The 22985-nt window shown below is 43.8% G+C and overlaps 1 protein-coding gene across 3 annotated transcripts in view; it reads right to left on the bottom strand.

Moving 5' to 3' along the window:
• The window catches only part of LOC144148098 (ras-specific guanine nucleotide-releasing factor RalGPS1-like), a 44671-nt gene that overhangs the window by 3734 nt on the left and 17952 nt on the right, over positions 1-22985 (bottom strand). The window contains exons 9-13 of one of the 3 annotated variants that reach the window (XM_077679690.1): positions 20416-20448; positions 18314-18448; positions 11502-11585; positions 8039-8126; positions 3297-3389 (exon numbers count right to left, since the gene is read on the bottom strand). In XM_077679690.1, coding sequence (XP_077535816.1) covers positions 3297-3389; positions 8039-8126; positions 11502-11585; positions 18314-18448; positions 20416-20448 — 433 coding nt within the window. The remainder of the gene's footprint in view (positions 1-3296; positions 3390-8038; positions 8127-11501; positions 11586-18313; positions 18449-20415; positions 20449-22985) is intronic. The other 2 variants (XM_077679697.1, XM_077679702.1) reach the window with 2 other exon arrangements.

Genomic DNA, 22985 nt, shown 5'->3' with positions numbered 1-22985 from the left:
GAGACGCAGATTCCCTGTGTGCTGTTGCCGCATTTCCTTTTCTTTCTCTTCATGACCCGCCAAGAGTCAGCGGTGGCGGTCACTGCGAAGCTTCGCCACGCCTAAACAAAAGTACGTGCGGGGCGGTTCATCTTAGGTGGATTTTTTTTTTTTTTTGCATCCAACCTGTGGAAAACCAACCAAAGTACCCTTGTCGTTTGGCATATTCGAGAATTCGGTTTAACCAAGTTCGTCTGAATGGGAGTCTACTGCAGTTCCTTCCTACAAACATTTCATCTGCTAACAAAATACTCGAGTTTTTAAAAAACGTCATTTGCCCCATACCCCTCAAAATGCAAAATTGCTAGCCTATGCCTATCAGTCACTTGTCAGGACAAAATTAGAATTGCTTCAAAATTAAGCTGCAAGATTTATTCATTCTAAGTACTCCTACGAGATCAGAATGTCTGCACTGAAAACAGAATCCGGCTTATCATTGCTTGCATCTCGTCACCGCATTGCTTGTCTTTTGACTTTTTCGCAAGTTCTTTTACAGCTCACTTGGCAAGCCACCATACATTCTACCCCGGCACACATCTCCAGTCGCACTGGTTACCCGCAACAAGTTGTGCACCCACGTACGCGCACCGTCACTTTTTTGTGTTCATTCTTCTTTCGTGCAGCAACAGAGTGGAATGGCCTTTCTAACGGAACCACCGTCATAACCTGTCCTGCCACATTTTTGAACACTGTAACAAATTACCTCGCACTGTAATAAAATATGGCTTTCAATTTTTCATATATGTACCCACCCTATGTAATACCCTTTTGTTTTATTTGAAAGATTTGGTGCTTTATAGTGCCCCAGTGTTTATCTGGCACCAAACGATGCTTTATTCACTAAAAAATTAAATTTAAGCCATAATTTTGATTCTCCCGCTGAATCGTGTGTTCTGTGACATCTGCGATGGCATATCTAGGACACGTACTGAAGCGAATGTAAGCATGCAAACTAGGGCTACAGCGAACGACGGAACGACTTGTTTGCTGTCAGTCCTCCTAGATGGCACCACCATACCGCTCAAGACCGCTGTCCACCCTTGCTTTCTTTTTGACCGGATTTGTGCCTGGATCATGTTCATTACGGTTGATAGTACTCATTTCGTGAAACAGTGGGCATGCTTGACAAGCAGTCACAGAAGACTAAGTTGCTCATGCCAGTTGCCCAGTGTAAGCTCAATGCACCGGACGGCTATGCAGCTATAACCGGCATAGTGCGCACCATACACACTGGTGCTCCTATGTTTACGTGTGCGTTCGTAACATCCATTGTTTACCACCATTCTTACTGCTATAAAAAGAATATATATTAATTTTAAGTGCAAATAGCTCGTTCTGCAAGCTCATAATCCCCGCTTAATCTGCATTGAATTTTGCCGGGCCCAGCCAATCACACAGCTGCCCATAATACGATTGATTGATTGTGGGTGTTTAATGCGCTGACGCAACGCAGGCAATGAGGCGCGCCGCAGTGGAGGGCTCCGGACTAATTTTGACCACCTGGGGATCTTTAAGGTGCACCAAAATCTCGTACACACGGGCGTTTTTGCTTTTCGCCTCCATCAGAAAAGTGGCCGCCGCGGCCAGGAATCGAACTCGCGTCCTCATGCTCAGCAGCACAACGCCTTAGCCACTGAGCCACCACAGTGGGTAGGCTGCCCGTAATACGTCATAGGTTTTAGTGCGGGAAATGAGCTAGTGGGTCGCATGGCTATTTTCTATTCCTAATTAATAGGTTATTTTAGTGAAGTTTGCGTTAAAAGTGGCGTCAGTGCTATTCTAACGAGGCAATCTTTCGAATGAACCAAACTTGCATTTTGTCTGCAAGACCCCTTTAAGGCAATGAAATGTTAATTAAATTAAAAATCAAAATTAAAAATAAATTAAATGAAATTTCCCGTTACAGTTCATTTTGTTTCCCTCGAGTCTGGGATTCCGTTACCCCCACTGAACACTTTGCTTTCACATTAGGACTGAGGAGAACAAACACCTTTTGTTATCAACATAGCTGCAATGATGGTATTGTGAACAAAACACAAGGCTTGTTCAATTTGGCTGGCCAAAAGGTTGTTCTGGTGTCCACACCAGGTGCCCTTTCCTGCTGCGGTGGTGAAGGCAGCTTGGCGGAGTAGGTGGTGCGGCCCACCGCTGGCACGTTAGCGGTGCATGCCGACCGACTGTTAACAGTGGCACCGGTTTTCCTTACATCCTCTTTCTGTGCCGCCATGGCTAGTTCCATGTAGAGGCGATGGCAGTACAACACGATCCCATGCAATGCATCTGAGCAGGTGCAGGTGAACTTCACGTTTCAATTGTTCACCCAGAAAATGTTAAACCAAATATCTGCTCTAAAACCACAGCAGATGGAAATGCTAACGTTGGTCACGTCCTCGGGTTTCTTTATGGAATGACAAGTTATGAATGAAGTTTCTAAAGGACACAGTCTCCTTGCTATCTAGGTGGTTCTTCCCATGCTCCAGCGCGCTATTCCATTCCGAGAGAGGTACCAGCCAGGCACTCCCATTGCGATGCAGAATGTTGGTTGAATGTGTTGAAATACCTTCTCCCGCCTGTAAACTGACCTAAAAGTTACAAAATAACCCTTATTTACGAAAAGAATGCGTAGAATTGAGCCAAGAGAGCATTTTACAGTAAAAGAAAATTCATGGTTCCATAATTTCTGCATTGCTAGGACTTGAACCCAGGCTGTTTTGCGTTAAAACCCATGGTTCTACCCATTAGGCTACTGCAGTCGGTCAGTCTGGGTTCTTTTAGCAGCTGCTTACAACACCAAAAAGAGTGTTAAAAGTGAAAAAGTGGGTGGTGCTAGATTCGTACAGGAAGTGGTGGGCTTGTACCCACAAGCCAATGAAATCTTGCAGCTGCAGCAAGTTCCCATGATTTAAACAAAAAACTACCCCCCCCCCCTTCCCGCCATCAGACAATTATATAAAACTCTTAGATGCACTATTCTTTTTTGTACTGGTTACTGAAGCTTACCCAACCTGAAATTGCAAATTTCAGTTTTTGTACTAGTGATCGCAAAGCACTCGCTTCAATTCAACAATGTTCACATTGAAAACAAAAATCACTACTTCAACAGGCCTAATATTTAGGGTAGCGTAGCAAAAATAATGTCATGCTTTGATTGACTGTATCGTCGTTTCTCTGACCACTTATTTGTGCGGTGTTCCTTTACCACTAAACGAGGACCACTAAAGCATACAATAAATAAAAAGTGCAATGATATCACTTACATCACAGCGCTCCTTGGCCAGTAATGACTTTGGTGAGTAAAAGATTAAGGAATTCCCCCGAAGCTCAACCCAGTATCGCAGCCACGAGGACATCTGCAAAAAAGGGACACAGAATTTAACATGCTCGTTAACTTGCAAAAGCAGCAAAATAAAGAGGGATTTGTGGGCTGCGCTTTAATTAAAGCACTCATAGCTTGGATTTGCTTCTGGATGTAATATTCAGTCAACGCATTATTATTATAATTATTCTCATTAGTAAAGCCAAACCGGATTATATCGAACCCATCTACATTAAATTACCCTGTATATCGAACTATTTCTGGTCACGGTGTATTGCAATATAGCAAAAATTACACCTATACAGGGGTAAGACAGCTGAGTCAGATTTGGAAGCAGTTTTTGGAGCAGCGATATCTCTATTTTGGAGCAGCAGAATGATGACATTTATTATGTCACCTTAGGAGCCTAAAAAATCAAATTTTTGGCAACTCGGGGGGGAAGGGGGGGAGTGCACTTTTTAATCGGTTTTGAACGTACATAATACTGTCACAGCCTTTCAATAAAGTTATTTCTACCAGAGTATCCCAAGGTACGAACTGCACTACCTTTTAACAAACCGTTTTTTAAATTCTTAGGCTCTATGCATAGATAGCGTGGAGCGCCATAACGAATATCGAATTTAAAAACTAAGCAATTGTAAGGCATTTATATTATCATGTGAATGCCGAAATTATTATTTTTGTAATCCCAGACTCGTGTTTAGGCACAAGTGCAGAGCCACGGCAAAAGTTGCACAAAGCGAGGTGACAGTCGTCGCACCCCACCAGCCCTTCCATTTTAATCCCCAAGATGCGCGTTCACTACGATCGCAATTTGAGTAACGTTGGTATGTTTAGCCACCTCCCTCTTGGCATTAAATTTCACTTTGGATAGGTAAACCGTTATTACTAGTGTGCAATAATAGCCCGTCCCGATATCGGACACTGCTTGAACATTTTGCGGCGATGTAGCCTGCGCCGCCACTTCTGCAGTGTCGATCGTCCCATTCCCACCGCTCGCAAGCTCGGTGTCAAAGGCAGCAATAACTCAGCGTTTTATTATAACACCGCAATGAGTTCAAAATTGCACTTTAAGATGCACCGCGCCTCGCACTCGAGGCCGAAACACGGCGAATTCGCGGGCCCCATGTTGTTTTTGATGAACTCCCGTCCTTCGAGTCGCGCAACTTCCCTCAACAGTTCAAACGACCGACTAAATGTAAACCCAGCCACCCCCATAATCAAAACCATGGTAGAAATCGGCGAAGAGCACTCTGCCTGAACCACGAGCAACTACTTCGCCCGACGGCCATGTTTTCCAATATTCACCACACCAAGATGGCAGCACCCAGTCATGTCGTTCCCAAGATACGGCGCTCCGAAAATTGCTGTTTTTTCATCAGTTTGCACCAGTAGTCTGTCGCCTGAGTACACATGAGTATTTTTTCTACAGGACTTTGCAATTGTTTCTCATGGGAAAACTTAAAGAACTCACAGAATATAACATGTGCAACCCGACACTGCGACTTTCGAACAAACTATTTTGGGGACAATTTTATGCGGGTTTTCTTATTGAATGATCAAATGTTTACAAACAGCATCACCTTGGGGGTGCTGGAGAATTATGCCGTCAGTAAGCATTTTACCCCACTGAAACTGACGAGCGTTAAAATCCTTGGCTCTCAGACTGTTTCGGAGCAGTTTGGCGCAATTTTTGCAATTTTCAAGCTTTTGGAGCAGCCTGGTGCAGGAAAACAAATTTGTATCAGAATAGCACAATATGCGCAGCTGTCTCACCCCTGCCCATATCGAACAAGAATACCAGCGGCTCCCGATATACCGAACGACAAATGCCACAGAAGTGCCCCCCCAAGTTTGCTTTACCTCGGGGCGGAGGAGAAATTCCACTGGCACATCCCTAAAAGTCGTTTAGCCCAGTTGCTCATGTGCAGCAGACAGCTCTTTCCCCTCTTCCTTACCCTCGCTCTTTCTATCACAACTGCGCCACCTCGCCGTGTAGGCGAACCGTCGACACCCTCAATGCAAAAAATGATCCTGGCTTGCCCGCCACGCTTTTTTTGCTTGTTGTGTTGGTGCCATTCCCACTTTGTGGGCTTTCTTCAAAAGTGGAGCTGTGGTGGCCAGCACTAGTGTCACTAAATAAGGGCTTATTTGAAGGCTCTAGCTAGCGCCAAGCCGCCAAATTTGCCTTTTGCCGTGAAGGTGCCAATCATAAATCGAGTCGAACGCAATGAGAAGTCGGATGTTCCCACAGTGCATGCAATGGGTTATGGCCTTTGACTTACAAACGTGTGTCAGAGACATGTACTAAGTACTACAGGAGAAATTTGATCACTGTAATTATGCAGCTAGGGATTAGATGAGTAGCAAAGCACACTGCTGCTAATAGCGTACATGTGGGGCTAACAAGGGCGATTGGCCAAGCCTCTTAGTATGGTAACCGAAAAAGGACAAAAACGTCACAAAAGGAAAAGGATGACAACAATAATGAGAGGACAAATGCACACCACTGGACACGTGACACCGTAGGCACTATGTCATTACCGTGCATAGAATAAATGCGCTGCCTTCCACGTGATGCTTGTACCACAAATTTCACTGTTGCGGTGCATGCAGTGATGGGCTGTGACCCGTTTGCATCAACAGCAGCCATGAAACATGGCGGTGCACACAATACCAACATATCCATTCCACGATTCAACGATCACGCTTTCGCATTCACTACATCATAAGGAGTGCTTAGGTGTCCTAGAAATTTGTCACAGAGATGATGTTGCACTGGCTTGACTGGGAGAAGCATGATCCAGGAAAACAGCTGTAACTCGCATTCTAATGTACCTATCTTCAAACGGAATATATAAAATGTTAATCTGCTACGAAGGCTATGTAACCTTGCCATGCTTCACAGCTTTCTCATTAATAAGTCGGCACTTGCTAGTTTGGCCTCGGTTAATTTGCTCAATTAAGCTGACCGAAATAGTGGCCCCATATGGGTACAAAGCCATGCATTTCAACTTCACTTGGTTTGACGTCCTTAATTTGATTGATATAGTGGTCCCATAAGGGTACAAAGCTATGTATAATTTAGTTTGATTTTCTGCTTATTTTGATCGAGTACAGTAAAACCTTGTTACAAGAGACACGGAAGGGACCCGGGAAACATGTCTCTTGTAACTAAAGTCTCTGGTAACGAAAAATTCTAGAAACACTGTAGAATTGGACATGACCACTTTGTTATAAATCAGTATCAAAATGTATTAGACAGCTCGACAAGAAAATTCCCACTATGACTTAAGGAAGTCATTCATAGTAGTTTTAGGGACTGCAGATTGTATTAGCTTCTTTCCCACCTTTTGCAGGTGAAGCACTTCACTTTGCAAGCGTTTCTGTTCACACAATACCGTTAAAGGGCTCTTAGACAATTGTCAACCTTAACTGCCGACACTTTCTGTCCTACATACCCTCGTCATCCTACTCCTCTGGTTCATCCTCTATGGCACCTTTTGCTTGCGCGAGGATCACGTGATCTGTGGGCTCCTCGGAAAACACACTCCTCAAAAGTTTCTGGAACCTCTGCGGTGTTATGAATGTTACGGATTCAGGCCCAAACTTCATCTTCAGGGCAGTTTCCCACAAGGTCCTTCACATAAGGCCCCCCCTTCATCGTGTCTCTCTTAATTACTCTAGGGACACAAAAAAGTTGCCCTTAGTAACAGAGCGTCTCTCATAACGATGTCTCTTGTATGCAATGTTGCTAACGTGGTAAACATACGAAAACCAAACAAACCATTTTCAAATGTCTCTTATAACCAAGAGTCTCTTGTAACAGTGTCCCTTGTAACGAGGTTCCACCGCAATAGTCCTGCCATAATGATTCTAAGGTACACTGAAGGGAAAATGAAGTTGCTCAAAATCTACAGATTTGTTCAGTGAGAACACGAATACACCACTATTAGGTGAAGCATTTCGAATATAATGTAGAAAACGAAGCTAACGTCAAGACAAGTACCATCGACACTGGCCATTCTGTGCAACTAGCACAGGAAGCAGTAAAATTCGCACCACATATATTGCAACAATATACACTTCCAGGGGTTTATATGAACAGGAATGGAAGTTTTTAGAGTGTTAAATTTGAGCATCAAAAAACAAAAGGAAACCTAGAAACAATACGATGCGAGCCAAGCCAATAGGTTATGCAGCAACACCAAAGGTCCACACGACGGTTTTGGTGCAATGACCACTTGCTTGGCTTACAGCACTCTGTGCATGACCACTTTTCTTATGACCTACTGTGTGCTTTTGCTATGGCAGCAACTTCTTGAAGATGGTAGTTCTGGCTAAAGTGAGATTATTCCAAGCGCCTTTGCAACAAAGAGCCACCAAATGGCCTGACCGGCGTCATTCTTTGGCAGTAGTAACCTCTGCCTGGACGCCACCACATGAAGATTGCAGCAAAAAGACCCTCTTTGGAATGCCTTCAGCCTTCACGACATATGAATGCTAAATGTGCACCAGGTAGCATGAAACAACTGCAGAGGTCTATCATGCCATAAGCGTCCATTATTTGCATGTACACAGTGAGCTCACCTATCTGCTTTAGCTGATGCATGCAGCCATTATTTGAGCACCATTGCTCAGTAAGAAGCGCATCAACCAAGGCGACAAAAGGTTTAAACTCACTGCAGGTCGACGTCCCTCCTTGAGAAGTGTTTTCCTCCGCAGGCAGCCCTGGCAGCTGGCTGGTTGAGCAGCCAGCTCGTCCTCCCACCTACCAAAACACAAAGGAAGTGCACAAGGGGCTATGAGAAAGTGCACCGCAACGACTGATTTGTGATAAAGTGCAAGGTCGACTCGGCCAAACAGTGCTGCGACTCCAGTGTTGCGACTCCACTGTGGAACACACTTTCGGATAACATTGCTTCGTGCAGGGGCTGCAAAACATTCTGTGAAGAGCTAATTGGTTTGCATAACCCAAACGTCACCTCCTAAGCACCACACTTGCCTCTTGCATTCGCAGTTGGTCTTCCTAGCATTGGAACTTCTAGCATTTATTTATCATCATGCCAGTCATGGGCACATTACCAGTAAAAAGTAACAGTGTTACAGCTACAGTTAGCTAAGACAAAAAAAGTAACTCTGTTAACAGTTGCAGAGTTTCCAAAAGTAACTTGTTACCATTACAGTTACTGTAAAAAAGTGGTGCCATTACTTTTCCACAACTGTATAAAACTAAGTAATACATCACAAACCAAATGATAGTTTATTTGTTAGAAATGTATGAAGGCATATGGGCAGTCAAAATTGCATGTGGTAAAACCCTAGACAAAAGGGTTTCACCACATGCAATTTTAAACAATCATTGTGTACGCCTCATTTTGTTGCATCAACTTTTGTTGATGCACCCTTGGTGTCATTACAGGTACCCCGTTATCAGTGGACCTCGGTCTTCTGCAGGGACTATAATGCTCTTAGCGACCTCCTCTTCTAAGCAGTGAGGGGAACGGTGTTGTGGGAAGGTGAAAGGTGGAGAGCATGTGGGAAAGAAGAAGAACCGAAAAAGTGGAAAGCGCGAACTCTACATCGGCCTTTACTGAGTGTTGCTGTTGGATAATAATTGTAACTGGAACAGCATTCAGGATAACTGTAATGGCATTCCCTATTACAGTTACCGTGTAAAAAAGTAACAGTGTTAGTTACAACTTCCTTTAACTTAAAAGTAACTAGTCACAGTAACACGCTACTGAAAAAGTACCGTATGTACTCGCATAATGAACCCACTTGTGTAATGAACCCTCCCCCCACATTTCTTCTTCAGAATTTACTTTTTTTGTCACTTTGAATAAAAAATGCAGCGGGGATATGTTTTTATCTTAGCATGGTTTCTGATGCTGCAGACAATCGCAGTAACTTGATATCACGCCACAGTACACGCAGAAATGCTAAAAACGCATTCCAACGAAAAGAAATTTCAACAGTAGCCGGAGACGTGAGCGCGAATGCTGCAGCTCACAATTTAAAAATTGTGCGCTTGCGGTGCGCTACCTGCTGAACACAAAACAAACCTCGCACCAGAAAAACGTTGCGGTGTGCAAACAAAGCGCAAAACGTACTCCACACTCCTTCCCTGCTCTCAGCCATTTCGGCTGGTTTTGGCGGCGTGCGAACAAAGCACGAAATATACTCCACACTCCCCTGCTCTTGCTGTTCCGCGACTTCGCCATGACGCTCCGTGGTGTTGTTGTTAAGCGGTGTTCTGACCTTTTTTTGTGCTCCTGCTGCGTGCCGTACGATGGGCCACTACATGAGCTGCACAGACGGTTTTAAACTGAAGGTGGTGGAGCATGCATTGATGCACATGGAAACTGCACGGCTGGGCGGCACTTCAGTGTTGACCCACTGCGTGTACACTACGGGCGAAAACAAGGTTTTTGGTCGGTGAACAAGGATCGTCGTGTGTTTCGTGGCCCCAAAAAAGGGAAGTTTCCGGGTGTGAGAAAAGAAGTTTTGGAGTGCATTGACAGCACAGAAGACGGTGTGCTGTGGGCCAACTACGAATGTGAAGCCGCAAGCAACTTCAGTGAGGACAGGTTCATGGCGAGTAGGGGGCCACTGGCATGTTCAGAATAAAAAAGAAATTCCATTACATAATCACCCAGGTGTTTTACAAAAATGGTAAGGCTCTGACACGCTTCTCTTAGCAATTTTATTGTGTGGAATTTCAACTTTTAAAAAATCTGTTGCAATTTTTTCCCGCATAATGAACCCTCCCCACCAAATTCATGCCGAATTCTCTGGAAAAAGGTGGGTTCATTACGCGAGTAAATACGGTAACTAGTTTACTGCCCAAGACTGCGTCTCACACGTTTTTTTTTTCTTTTATTTATTAGTTGCAATCAATGTGCACTTTCCTACAGCTACATTGTTATGACATTGTACCAACTTAAACATTCAGCACCCCTCCCGGCTCCCTTATGTAATGCCTTTGGGCCCCTGAGGTTGAATAAATGAAATGAAATAAAAATTTTCTAGAACCCTTAAATCTGCTTACGTGCTTTGAAGTTGAAAGCATTATGGCTTCCCCCCGGGGATACTTATTAAATACTTCTGTACAGCTACGTTGTGTTTACGTTTCTGTTTCGTTTTCATAGCTTTGTCTCTTGGCGCGAGTTATTTCGACAGGCAGACCGGCAACACTTGACGCCAAAGCTTCCCCAGAATTGGAGTTCTCCATGGCTGGTGTGCACCTAGTCTACTAACGTGCCGTCACGTCCACCTATCACGCTGCATACCGCGTCAGCACCGCATGCACTAGGCAAACTCGTTTCACTTCTGGCAACGTGATAATGTAGCATGGTGGTAATGCACTCGGCTCCAACTCTGGAGACCAAGTTCAATTCCCATACGCACTCAAATGTGTTTTCTATTTACTCTTCGCAGCGCCGGCCATTTCCTGTACCAGACAACAACAAGAACGCCAGTTTTTTGCACAATGGAGCACTTCAAGCTTTCACCTTAACAACAAGACACGATCTAGCTAGCGGCAGATCCAGAGGGACCTCTCAAAACGAGAAGGGAGGTGTACAGGAGGGGAAGCCTGAATCTGGAAAGCCCTGGGAGTGTGGAGAGCAAGGGGAGATGGGGGATGGGGGAAGGGGGTTACCCCCCCTCCCCCCTGTTCCTCAATGCTTTCCCGTTGGATCTGCCACTGGCATGAACATTGCACTTATACCATCACCCACTGTTGTAGTAAGGGGTCAAAAAAAAAAAAAAAGCAATCATATATGCATGTACAGTATTTGCTGATTTGCTTGAACATACTACCAGTCCCCGAGATGCAATGACGACCATCCGTACTCTACCAGCCCAGGATAGGAGTGGGAACTGCAACCTTCACATTTGAAATACAAACAATGCAGAAAATGTTTACAAGGACACCACTTTGACGAACACCAGCACAGGGAAACAACCAAAACTTGATCCCACATCGTTCGCGCAAAGAATTAGTACTTTGAGCAATATTTCCTGAACCTTACTTTGGTAATATGACTTCTGTGCAAATTCCTCTTAATTCCCCATGCGTCTTCCTTTGCATGCCGATGTTGATCAGTACTAGGACACTTATGATGCCATGGAACAAACTTACCCCTTGTTATTATTTCTAGAGAGTTGGAGTAGTGGTAGGTTTGCTCTGTTATAAAGAAGCGAGACTGAATCTTTCCTCCGGTACCTGCAGTAAATAAAATGCAGACAGTTTTGTAACAAGTTTTATTTTGACATGTGGGTCCCGAACTTCGCGCCCGTAATGGTCATACCAACATCTTGCATGCAGTCAAGTAAGTTTTTTAATGAGGCAAGTTTCAGAGTAAGCAGACATATTAAAATGTTTTATTTGCTTTATTAGTTATGTTATCAGCATGGTTACTTCAGTCCAGGTCCGAAGTTAAAGTTGTGCCCAAGTACCTCTACCCATAAACATTAATTAAAGAAGCGCTCTGTAGTTAGTAGTTAAATTCTTGCAAGCACAGTGTGCCCCTCAGAGAAATGAAATGCTTTGTCAGCCATACATCAAGGCAGTGCCCCATTTTAATTCTCTCAGAGGTGCACTCTTTTTGCATTTCTTTCGCTCAATGTAGAGAATGCACATGCATGCCCAACTGGAAAAAAAAAAGCATCCTCTACCAACACAACAAATTTCCTCATGAGAAAACAGAAGCTGTCAACATAAATAAGCTCAGAACTATGCGTGTTCGCCAAACTGCAGTTGCTTTACATACAAAAGCAGTACCGTATTTCAACAGCCTCTGAATGTTCACTACGAAATGTTCACAGTTTTTTTTTTTTTTTTTTGTCTGCAATAGGGGTGGTCACTTGACTGGCTTTTTTCGCCCCATGCACATGTGCTAGCTGCAACTGTGTAGGCACTTGTTGTTGTTTTTTTCTTTTCAGTAAATTGTCTGATTGATTGATTGATTGTAGGGTTTAACACGCCGACAAAACGCAGGCGACGAGGCGCGCCGTAGTGGAGGGCTCCGGATTAATTTTGACCACCTGGGGATCTTTAACGTGCGCCGAAATCTCATACACACGGGCGTTTTTGCTTTTCGCCTCCATCAGAAAAGCGGCCGCCGCGGCCGGGAATCGCACCCACGTCCTCGTGCTCAGAAGCTGTACGCCTTAGCCACTGAGCCACCACGGCGGGTCAGTAAATTGTCTGCTAGTCCGGTACTTGCTCAGCGCATTTTTTGTTCTCCTGGTTCAATTTGGTGCAAGCCAGTTGACAGTACGAATGGTTTAGGCATAATTCAACCCACAATCCTTGCAAGTGCAAAAAAACTGTCCTCAGTAAGCAGAGAAATAAATTTAACACTATCCATAACATTTTGTGATGCTTCTTGTCAGTGTTTACGATTTAAACAAACTTATCAAATATAGAGACCTTTAAATGCAGTAAAAAAAAAAAAGCCCAGAATAATCAGGTAAAAATGTCACTATAATGCATATTTCAGTTGACATTGTGTGCATTACCCAAACTTTGTAACTGCAGGCAGAATTTGCATGTTTAGAAGAGATGTGCCAATACTCAAAACTTCAAATACTTCTTGAATAGTGTTTGCTATTCGATTCGATTCACAGCACAGTTTTACCATTTGAAGTGTTTGAAGTTTTTGAATATTCTGTTACCGGTTTCCTTAGAAACCTACAAATGGTGCAGTACACACAAAGAGTGCCAAGGAATGGATATTATAAACACCAGAGGGTGCTGCTAGCTGAAAGCTAACAACTCATAATTTATCAATAATTGAGCAACAAAAGTGGGCACTCTGTTACACAACATGTGAACTTTTCAAGCTTCACCGTACGGCATGCCCCCTAGAATGGGCTTTTTCGCACGATCCCAAAGCTGCGCAAGCCTTGCGTGAAACAAGTTTATGTGAACTTGGGCGTGCAGCTGAAGTGCAACACTACTTGAGTAAAATTTGTAAGCCGAAAAGAAGTTTCCTCTCAATATAGTGGGATGAGTGAGAAAGCAAGAGTTACTTGTTGGCAAGGCTTGCACTAAGCTCATACCAGTCACTTACATGCCTCGCCTCTTTTAATTGGCTGGGGAGACCAGTCAAATATCCTTCTTGTGTTTACAGCATGTAGAAAAACCCCCATTTCTTCATGGCAATGTAGGACAAATCTTTGTTTTGCAGCTTTGCCATCTTGTCTTAACCTTTCATTTTAACTTTTTTGTATCACTTTCTGATCAGGAACAGATGTGTTAAGTGCCTAAGTTGTCGGGGTTTTTTTTTTCTTCCTAACTATATTCTAGCTCTATACAGACACTAAAGCAAATATATCTGTATTCGAAAATATACGATTCGCAGTGAGTTTTCACTATTCGTATACAATTGACAGTTCCAAATTTGATACTTGCACATCTCTAACATGTTTAGTATTCACATTACCTACATTGAGCAGCTACGCACCACAAATGTGCACTGACACAGGTGTCGATGGCGACTGCAGGCATTAGCACACATAAAGGGCATAACGTGGTCAGTGGGGGTGGCTATTTTGGTCCAACACAATGTTGTTTTGGAACACGGTAGTTTCCAAGTGGCACATTATCCCCACCAATCATGTGACATGAGAGCAACAATCTCAAGGGTGGACTCTGACAATCTCCTCTACCTTGTGAATCGAGATAATGCAAGTCAGTCTCCTCTGTAGGGACTCTGCTCGTGAACCAATCGGTGCTGGTTGTAGGCGTAACATCGATTGCCACGATCACATTGATTGATTGTAGGGTTTGTGCCGACGCAACGCAGGCAATGAGGCGCACCGTAGTGGAGGGCTCCAGATTAATTTTGACTACCTGGGGATCTTTAACATGCGCCGATCTCGCACGCACGGGCGTTTTTGCTTTTCGCCTCCATCAGAAAAGCGGCCACCACAGCTGGGAATCGAACCCGCATCTTCGTGCTCAGCAGCACAACGCCTCAGCCACTGAGCCACCGCAGTGGGTAACTGCCATGATCACACTGGCAAGATAGACGAGTTCAACACCTTGCACAACTTAGCGATCTAACGGAGCATTTGGTCTCTGCCACGAGTGAGTCAAACACTGCCTGCACATGTTTGGGCAATAAGGCCTACCATACTTATTCATTTATAAGCTGGTCACAATTATAAGGCAAGAGTGCGATCAAAGGAAGAAACCAAGCAATAATAATAATAATAATAAAACAAGATTATGCATATTAATATAAGGAGAGAGAAATGGCCCACCAAAAAAGTTCAGTTCATTTCTCACCTCTCAATACAGCAGAGAATAGGTCCACAAAGACATTTATCCATAGCCAGGCAACGTACAAGCACTGTATCCTCCAGAAACACAAGGATCGCCTCTGTTGCTCTCGCATACGTAAAATTCATGGTCCTTTGCATCAATTAGAGGGTTTGAAATACAGCCCTTTTCCAATGATGCTGCCACAATCACTTTGGAGGTACATAGCACCCTAAGCATCCGCCACCCAAGGAGCTAAGCGGTAACAGTGATGCCCACTTTCAACACACTGACAGCAACTAACTGGCAGCACAAACCAGTTCGTCTTAGTGCAACCAGCTCGCAGGGTTCCTGAATGCTTGCTCAGACAAACAACTAATGGACACTCCCGTTACTTCGAATAAAAAAATACAGCAAGAAGCTGTGTCGCAGATGCATTTCTTGCTTCATTTCTTGACAGCTGCTATCTAGTAAACCCCTCTCTCACAGCTTCTAGTGGCACGCTTGTTATCTGACTCTCTTTGACGTGACAGGGCTCAACCAGAAAATAGTAGTAAGCATATGCCCTAGGGCCAAATTTAAATAACTGTGCACGCAGATATCATCCATATATGGTAAAGCACTCCTTTCTGCATTCACAGTACATCGTAATGTTTAATAGAACTCCTCATATAGCAAACTTTCTGGTGCTGACACGTTTGCTCTAATGGAGTTTGTTCTGCAACTGCTCGTTGCCGTGAACTTATAGCACGATTTGCGCGGCTCCATTAGGTGGCACTGGGGCGATGTTTGTGCAGAAAGTCATGAAACCGAGTCCCTGTGTATGCAAGGCTGGGCACAAAGGAGACACTGAAGGGGTAAAAAGTGTAGAAAGATAAATTTACGCACGTACAATAAATGCAACCCAAGAATGCCTAAACATTCTTTGAAAAAAAGTGGGATTACTTGCGCAAAATTGAAGTCTAGAGTCCCTAGACCATGTTTCGACCATTCTGGATGCGTGTGCTTACGCGACTTTATTTAGCAGAAAAATTAATTTGAAAGTGCTGTCCTCCTCTCTGCATCCTCCTTGCCGATTTCCTATGACGTTTCGTGTGACGCTTACTCTAGCAGGCTTGGCTTGACTCAAGTCGGCCGACCGGCGGTGGGTCGTCGCAATTTAATTGCTCGGTCAACATTGAGCCAGACAAGATTTGTGGCCAGAAGAATGTGGCTTTATTTTGTTAGTTTGCAGAAGCTTAGTAAAGTCGATGAAGCTAAACTAGCTCCACACTAGCACATATGCCATACGTATATTGACTTACGATGGTTTGTCGCTGACTTCGCTTCACTGGAGCTGTAAGTTGCATTTACCTGTGCAACTGGTATGCTAGTAGAAAATCTAAAGCTAATTAAAGGCAGGAGAAGAGTTAACAAGGTTAAATACATATAGGTAATATGGAATTAATATCAACCAAAACTTTTATCGTAAACCATAAAACCAAGCTATGAAAGCACTTTTTCGCAGGGTGAACTAGCAGAACTAGCACACCACACGTTTGCAATCGCTTTTGCTGTTAATATAGGTAATATAGCTAATACAGGTACTAATAGTCAATAGGTACTAACAGTTAATATAGCTACTAATAGCTAATAACATAGGTACTAAGGAATTAAAATAAACCGAAACTTTTATCGTACAAACCACGGTGCGGGAAGCACTTTTTGCGCTGGGTGAAAAACACAGCAGTCAGCAGCATGACCACACATCTGCGAACGCTTTCCCGCCTAAGGAATGCAGTCACTAGATATGACATATTGTGGGAGTTTGGCGGACACTTACTGCACGAGCGCTATTCAAAAAATAGTCATCTAAGCTGCTTGGAATGCTACAACTAAATAAAACTGTAAACTGAATGCACATTATATATTTTATATTTCTGCTCCTGGCAGTGCTGCCTAATGGCCGAGTGGTGGAGCACTAGTACATTGTTTTGCAATTCGCATGTTCGAATCCCCGATGGTGCATGGCTTTATTTATTTTGGAATTGATTTATTTGTTTTTTGGCAACATTTTCTATCCTGAATTCACCATTTTTACACTGCAACATTCATTGCTCTTTGAGCGAGTTCACAGACCACATGCAGACTGAAACTGACACACTGGCGAGTTCTCGTTGGCGTGGTGTTGCCACAAGCACAGACTGCTTGCCCCGAATCAGCCGACCCTTAGCCTGGTGCGAACACGCCTCTTACAATACAGACACCAGCCAGGCAAGCTCCAAAGGTGGAGGAAAAGCGTATCGCATTTGAGTGTCTCCTGTGTCGCAGAGGGTGTTCATCCACTGCGTATGCCTCGGCTAGTGATTGTTACGATTCCAAGCCATGCTGGCAAGCTTATCTGACGCATTATACAGCTGACAACATGGCAGAAGCACGGTATTCCAATTACCGAGATACTGAGAATGCCCAGCCAATGATAATGTTGGACGCCAAGCATGCTGTTTCACAGAACTGAAACCAAAACAGGTTTGAACTCTAATCTTGGACATTGTCCAATCACATAGCACCGTGTATGGACGTCATGCTTTAGCCGGTGCGGCCGCTGCAGACCGCGCATGGTAGTTTTTCTTCTTTCGGGGTTTATAAAATAAATACTGCCTTATCAACCGGATAAACAATGAAAGGTGTGTTTATTTGAGCCAGTCTATGCAATGCAAGCAAAAACAGGAGCTTGACAAATTCACTTCAGTGTCCCTTTAAGGTGGCAGCGGATTTGGAGACCAAGAATGTGGTGGCAGGGGGAAAAAAAGAACACTTGCCTAATATTCAAGTAAATAGAGTATTTGTTGCTGAACTACTGAAATGTTTCCACTGTGTGGCGAGTACCCAAACGTTTACTCAAAGCCCTTTAATGCCACAACGTGGTGAGTACGGCTCAGTATTTCTTGCCCTAACCAGCTAGCCAGTGCTCGTATTTATGAAACATCATACTGTAGCTCACACCACATCAATGGCAGAATGAGTTAAAAGTGATTTTCATAAATTTAGCCTTTAAATTTTTGTAGATGTACCGCTCCATTTTTTGTAGCAACTGTGAAGCACTTTTTCACGACATCAGAAACTGCATGTTCTGTTTTGGAATTACTGAAAGCAGTAGCTAAATTATTTGTTTTATTTTGGTGTCATGTAAATAATTGCTTCAATAATTTCTCTTAGCATGAATCAAGTACGAGTCTAGGATGAGAAAAAAACGAATCTTCCCCTCCTTCATTGGGATCACCAAGCTGGATTCTTCTTTCCCTAATTACACCATTCTTTTTTAAATTTGGGCTTTATTTTTCTTTTGCTTGCACACCAAAATAAGCAATTTTTCTTTGCTGAAATGAGAAAAAAATGTACACGTACACATCCTTCATGATTTTAAGCCATATGACAAGAAATATGCCAGTGCCTGGCAAATACTGTGCGTTGTGGCTACCTGCAGAAAACGTGGATGCCAGCTCTTCCCCCATGCACACATAGCAGAAGCACAGCACAACCCAGCAATGCATGCCAGTTTCCTATTCTTCGAGGGCCACAAGTGGAAGAACTGTGGTGCCACAAGGCTCGCGCACCTTTCCGGCAGCTCGGCAATCGTGCTTCACGCACACCTCGGCCCCACATCTCGCTACAGCCTTGAAAGACAAACGTGCACTGCATACCCGTATAGCGGTGTGGGCGGCTCCCAGAGCTCCAGGGCAGCAGGTCGCCACAGAACGGCACCAGCGCCCTCGGCCACGCTGTCATCCAGCAGGAGGCGGCCCCTTGGCTCGGGGCCCGCACTCTCCCCCCAGCCGCTGCACGAGGGATGAGCAACGCAGCTCCTGACACCACCATGTCGGACCGACTGACGGTCACTCACGGAGAATGCCACCAAGTTTCTGATGCTAAAGTGTGCACACACACGTGGGTGGATGTCACCCCCTGGTAGGAGTACTCTTTTCATTGGCCTAGCTTCGACCTTGCTCGGGCAGTGTGCTTTATTTGGTTACTCCACAAAAACGTCCTCCCGGTCCAGTCTCCAACTTGTGCAAAAAGTGGAAAGCTGTCAGCCTTGAGTGGCCACGTCGCAAGAAAGTGGAAAGCTACAGAACAAGTCACCGAGTGCAGACAGCTTCAACAGTAAGTGCTGGTCATCAGCCTTAAAGAATAAAGCTCAGTGAGGCCAACTCACTGGTTTTTAATGTGAGCTGTTCTTGCATTTCCCTTCGCCCCATTGGCCATTTGCCCAATTTTTACCCCTTTTGGACAAGCTCCACTCTTTTAATGCTAGAGGCATTACTGGGCTACTTATCAAAGGATCATCGTAAACATCTGCCATTCTGTGCTGTGCTACCTACAGAAAGTAAGAAAGAAAGTAGCAGTGCATTCATCCTTGGGATATCTATGCGGAGCTTGTGTCCAACTCCAGGGTTCGTACGGGCTTCAAAACCAAATATTGAAGGGTTTTCAAGGACTTTAAAGGACCAGAAAACACATTTTCAAGGTCCCCATCTTATGTTTTATCTGGGATTATTTATAACTTTTTCAACACAATGCAAAATTTTGTTATTGCCCAATACCTAAGAACATTAATGCACATTTAGATAGGTGCTATGGGTTCATGAATGCTCCCCAAGCTTTATTTTTTATTTCATAGTTTGTATTTAGAGGTTTTTCTTTTTTCTTGGTGTTTTGCTGAGGCTGTTTGATTTCAAAACTTAGTTAATGTTGCCTGCATCTCCTGCTTTGTCAGCAAGCGTATCAGCTGAAATTAACTCAGCAAGTGTTGCTGCAAGGCAGGATGAACTATGTACACGTCCACCATTTGCACGTAAAAACAAACGCAGATGGAGCATATGAGGCACAGCAAACATGCAATGAAAGGCCGTCCGGAACATGCAAGATAGAGAACAGAAGCCGGCTTTCATGGGATTGTATCGTGACATAAATTCTATTGAGGAGTGCTGCTCCCAAAGTTGCCTCGTAATAATGAAAATCCACAACTCGTAATTTCACGCAATACACTGAAACTTGATTGCTACAATGTTTCTTTACATTTTTAACACCTAAAATTCACGACAAACACTTTAAATTCTTGTGAATAGATAGGGCCATTGGTTCTCTCCAGCCAGAAAAATCAAGGATTTTCAAGGACCCTTTAAAAATTCCAGGACTTTCCAGGCCTTGAAATTTACAGTTCTAAATTCAAGGGTTTTCAAGGTTTTCAAGGACCTGTGCGAACCCTGAACTCACAATCATAAGTTATTGCTAGATGTGCACAAATCGCGATTTTTGCATTTGAAGCAGATATCAAATGAATAATTATTTTCTTCAATCAATTTCAAAGGGGTAATTATTGAAATGGTAGCAAGAACAGTACCCCCACAGCAGCCACAAACACTGCAATTAAAACTCAATCGGCAATTTGTTTTCACACAACAGTTGATGAACTGTTGCAGTTGTTTGCTTTGCAATTGTTAGAATGTTTAATGCAAGGCAATTAGAGTGAAGGATCAGTGTGATCCAGTGTCACCATGTGCCTGCATTCCCACACATACTAAGTAGCAACTTTTTATGCATCACTGCCATGCGACATTTTGCCCCTTTCCACTGAACTGCTCTGAACCTGGAAAGACAATCTTCAAACTGCCAGTACCTATTTTTTTTCTCTCCCTTCGGTGCTGGGAACAAGTCTTCTAAATGCTACCATTTTCTCAGTCAGACATGCACAATGGAGTTACGCACTGTGCATTCAGTTAGGTACAGCAAGCTGAATACGTACTTGCTTGCAGTTGATGGCCCACTCAGCAACACACTGCAAGAAACCATAACAGCACCCACTGCAAACCACAAGACACTGCTGATCCCAATGCACAACTGAAAGCCAGACATCCAAGGAGCATGCAATGGCATGCACAAGCTGAACAAAGCACAAGTCATGTAGCTAAAACATTCCCCCATTTGATTAGCTTTCATGGTTTGCAGCCTATTACTACCGCATACTCATTCAGGGTGCCTCTGATCTCAAGTCCTGCCTGCATCACCATCAGGACTGCATTACCCACTCTTGGGAGTGACTGTGTCATGCTACTGTCATTGAGCAGGAGGCTTTTTGTCAGTAGGGTGTGATGGGCCATTTATGCCTACAACTAAAGTAGCCGACCGACTTACAACAACACCAAAACATTGGCAACACCTTGCATTGACAGTTGCGTGTGGTTGGGAGTGTCTTCATCGAAGTCAGAGTCACTCTGCGGCAGCGTGGTCACTTTGCGCACGATCTCGTTGTCCTTTAGCTCTGCGCACAACACTACGTTGCTATCCACTGCAGCAAAGTTGTAGAGAGCCAAGTTGGTTGCCCCGGCAGGAGTCAAGCCCATCCCCATCCAATCCGAAGCTAGCCAGATGGTTAGGATTCAAAATGGCGTCATCCTGGAGTCGCACTGTGGCTCTGTAGCGGAAAATTTTGTCTGAAAAATCGGAACTTTTGGCTTTATTCTCCGGTGTCCGCCCCTAGGCGAGACAATTTACGCCTGTTGGTGGACCTTCCTTTCTTGTTTTTGTGCAATAAATACATACATACTTTATTTTGTTTGAAATATCCATTGTTCATAGACATTACTGCTACGGTGACAACTGGCGGTTCCTCGGTAAAGTCTGGAATATCCAGCAAGTCCGAATTTTTGCAGTCCGAAAAAACGTTCGGCTACTGTATTTGTAATGATTGCAGAAATGAACGATTTGAGCGGGAATGGCTAAAACATGTATCTGAGAAGCTGTTATTCAGGCAACAACAGAACGAACAAAAAGGCCTTAGTCTTCTATCTGTCCTATTCTATTACTTCTATTCCTTTTATTCATCCTTATCCTTCCATAGTCAGAACAGTTTGAACGATGAAAGCAAGCTGTACCATGACAGAAAGCTGACACATCTACTTCTAAAGTCCAAGAATGGCGACACATGCAAGAAGAATTTTTACAATACAATAGACTCACAAGGCACGTGTAAAAATCTGTTGACGCACAAAGTTCACTGTTTTCATTCAATGCAGCAAACACTAATGATGATTTGAAACAATTAAAGGAGCCATGAAGAGAAAATACAACTTCGTTTAATTTGAAAGAACTAGGATTCAGTATCTCACTCAGTTCCATTACAGCCACAAAAGATGTTTTTTTAACGAAAAAAAGCAAGAAGTATTTAAAAACTTTCAAATTTAGCGCCACAGTGACGTGTTATGAGCAAGAATGACGTCATACGGGCCAACAATAAAAGATAATTTTCAGTGCGTTAACTGCACGTTAGCATTCAAGTGATGCGGTCAAATTGAACTAGAGGCCCCATTACAGACGTCCAGTCATGTGTCGTCGCGACAGGTCAGTTAGGCGGCCGCCAATCGCAGAAACAAGGTTCCGTGACGTCATAGAAAAGTTGCGGGAAATTGGCTAGGGGGTCGCGACTACTTCACACGTTTTCGTTAATATCTCCGTTATTTGTTCGAATGTTGTGATGATATTGGTATCCTTGTTATCGGGACTAAGCAGTCTTTCTAATAAATCCAACTTGTAATTTCTCTTCATGGCTCCTTTAAATGCCAAATCGCCTGGCTTTACTCCCAATTTCCTCTCCCTCGACAACAGCACCGCTACGCAACTGACATCTGCAATCAGTTGTACAGCAACATTGCCTTTGCACATGCCATTACCATTACTAAGCTCTTTATTACACCAGATGTCTCACACATCGGCATTGTGAGCAGCACAGTCTTCATCTGAGCATGCGTCACCACCATGGACAAATTCATATTGTTCATAAAACTTTTGTTTTTATTGTTTTTGATGTGGTGGCATCACCCTTTCAAGCATGTTTCTATTAGTCAACTACTACACAAACTCAGCCAGCATTGTTCATTCACCATAGCAGCAGTGCTGGCACTGGAGGCTGTTTAGGTGCTTCACAACCACAAGTGCTTCAGTGTAGCATTAGTGTAATTAGGACATGACTATACATTCTGACAAAGCTATGAAAAAGCAATGTAAATGGCAGTTCCGTGAACTTGCCTGTCCACTCTAGGGAGGAAAAAAACAATAAACTCGACTTGTGGGGCGATGCAAGGCATGAAAGATTAGCCTGATTTACAAACCCACTCAGGCATGCCCTTATGCATGATGATATCATCCCCAGCTTTCCAACCTTCTGCTCGTGTATCCCTTTCCCTGTACTAACAACACAAATTTTACTTTCAAAACACACTTGCACCATATCCATAAGAATCTTGGGTATAGGGTTCACCAAGGGCATTTCATGCCTAATTAAAGGTATCAAAAGGACAGGGGTGAGACAGCTGAATC

This window comes from Haemaphysalis longicornis, unplaced genomic scaffold (assembly GCF_048455015.1).
Source record: "Haemaphysalis longicornis isolate Haplotype H1 unplaced genomic scaffold, Haemaphysalis longicornis Haplotype H1 scaffold_1, whole genome shotgun sequence".
NCBI lineage: Eukaryota > Metazoa > Arthropoda > Arachnida > Ixodida > Ixodidae > Haemaphysalis > Haemaphysalis longicornis.
This window is presented reverse-complemented; position numbering and strand designations above follow the sequence as displayed.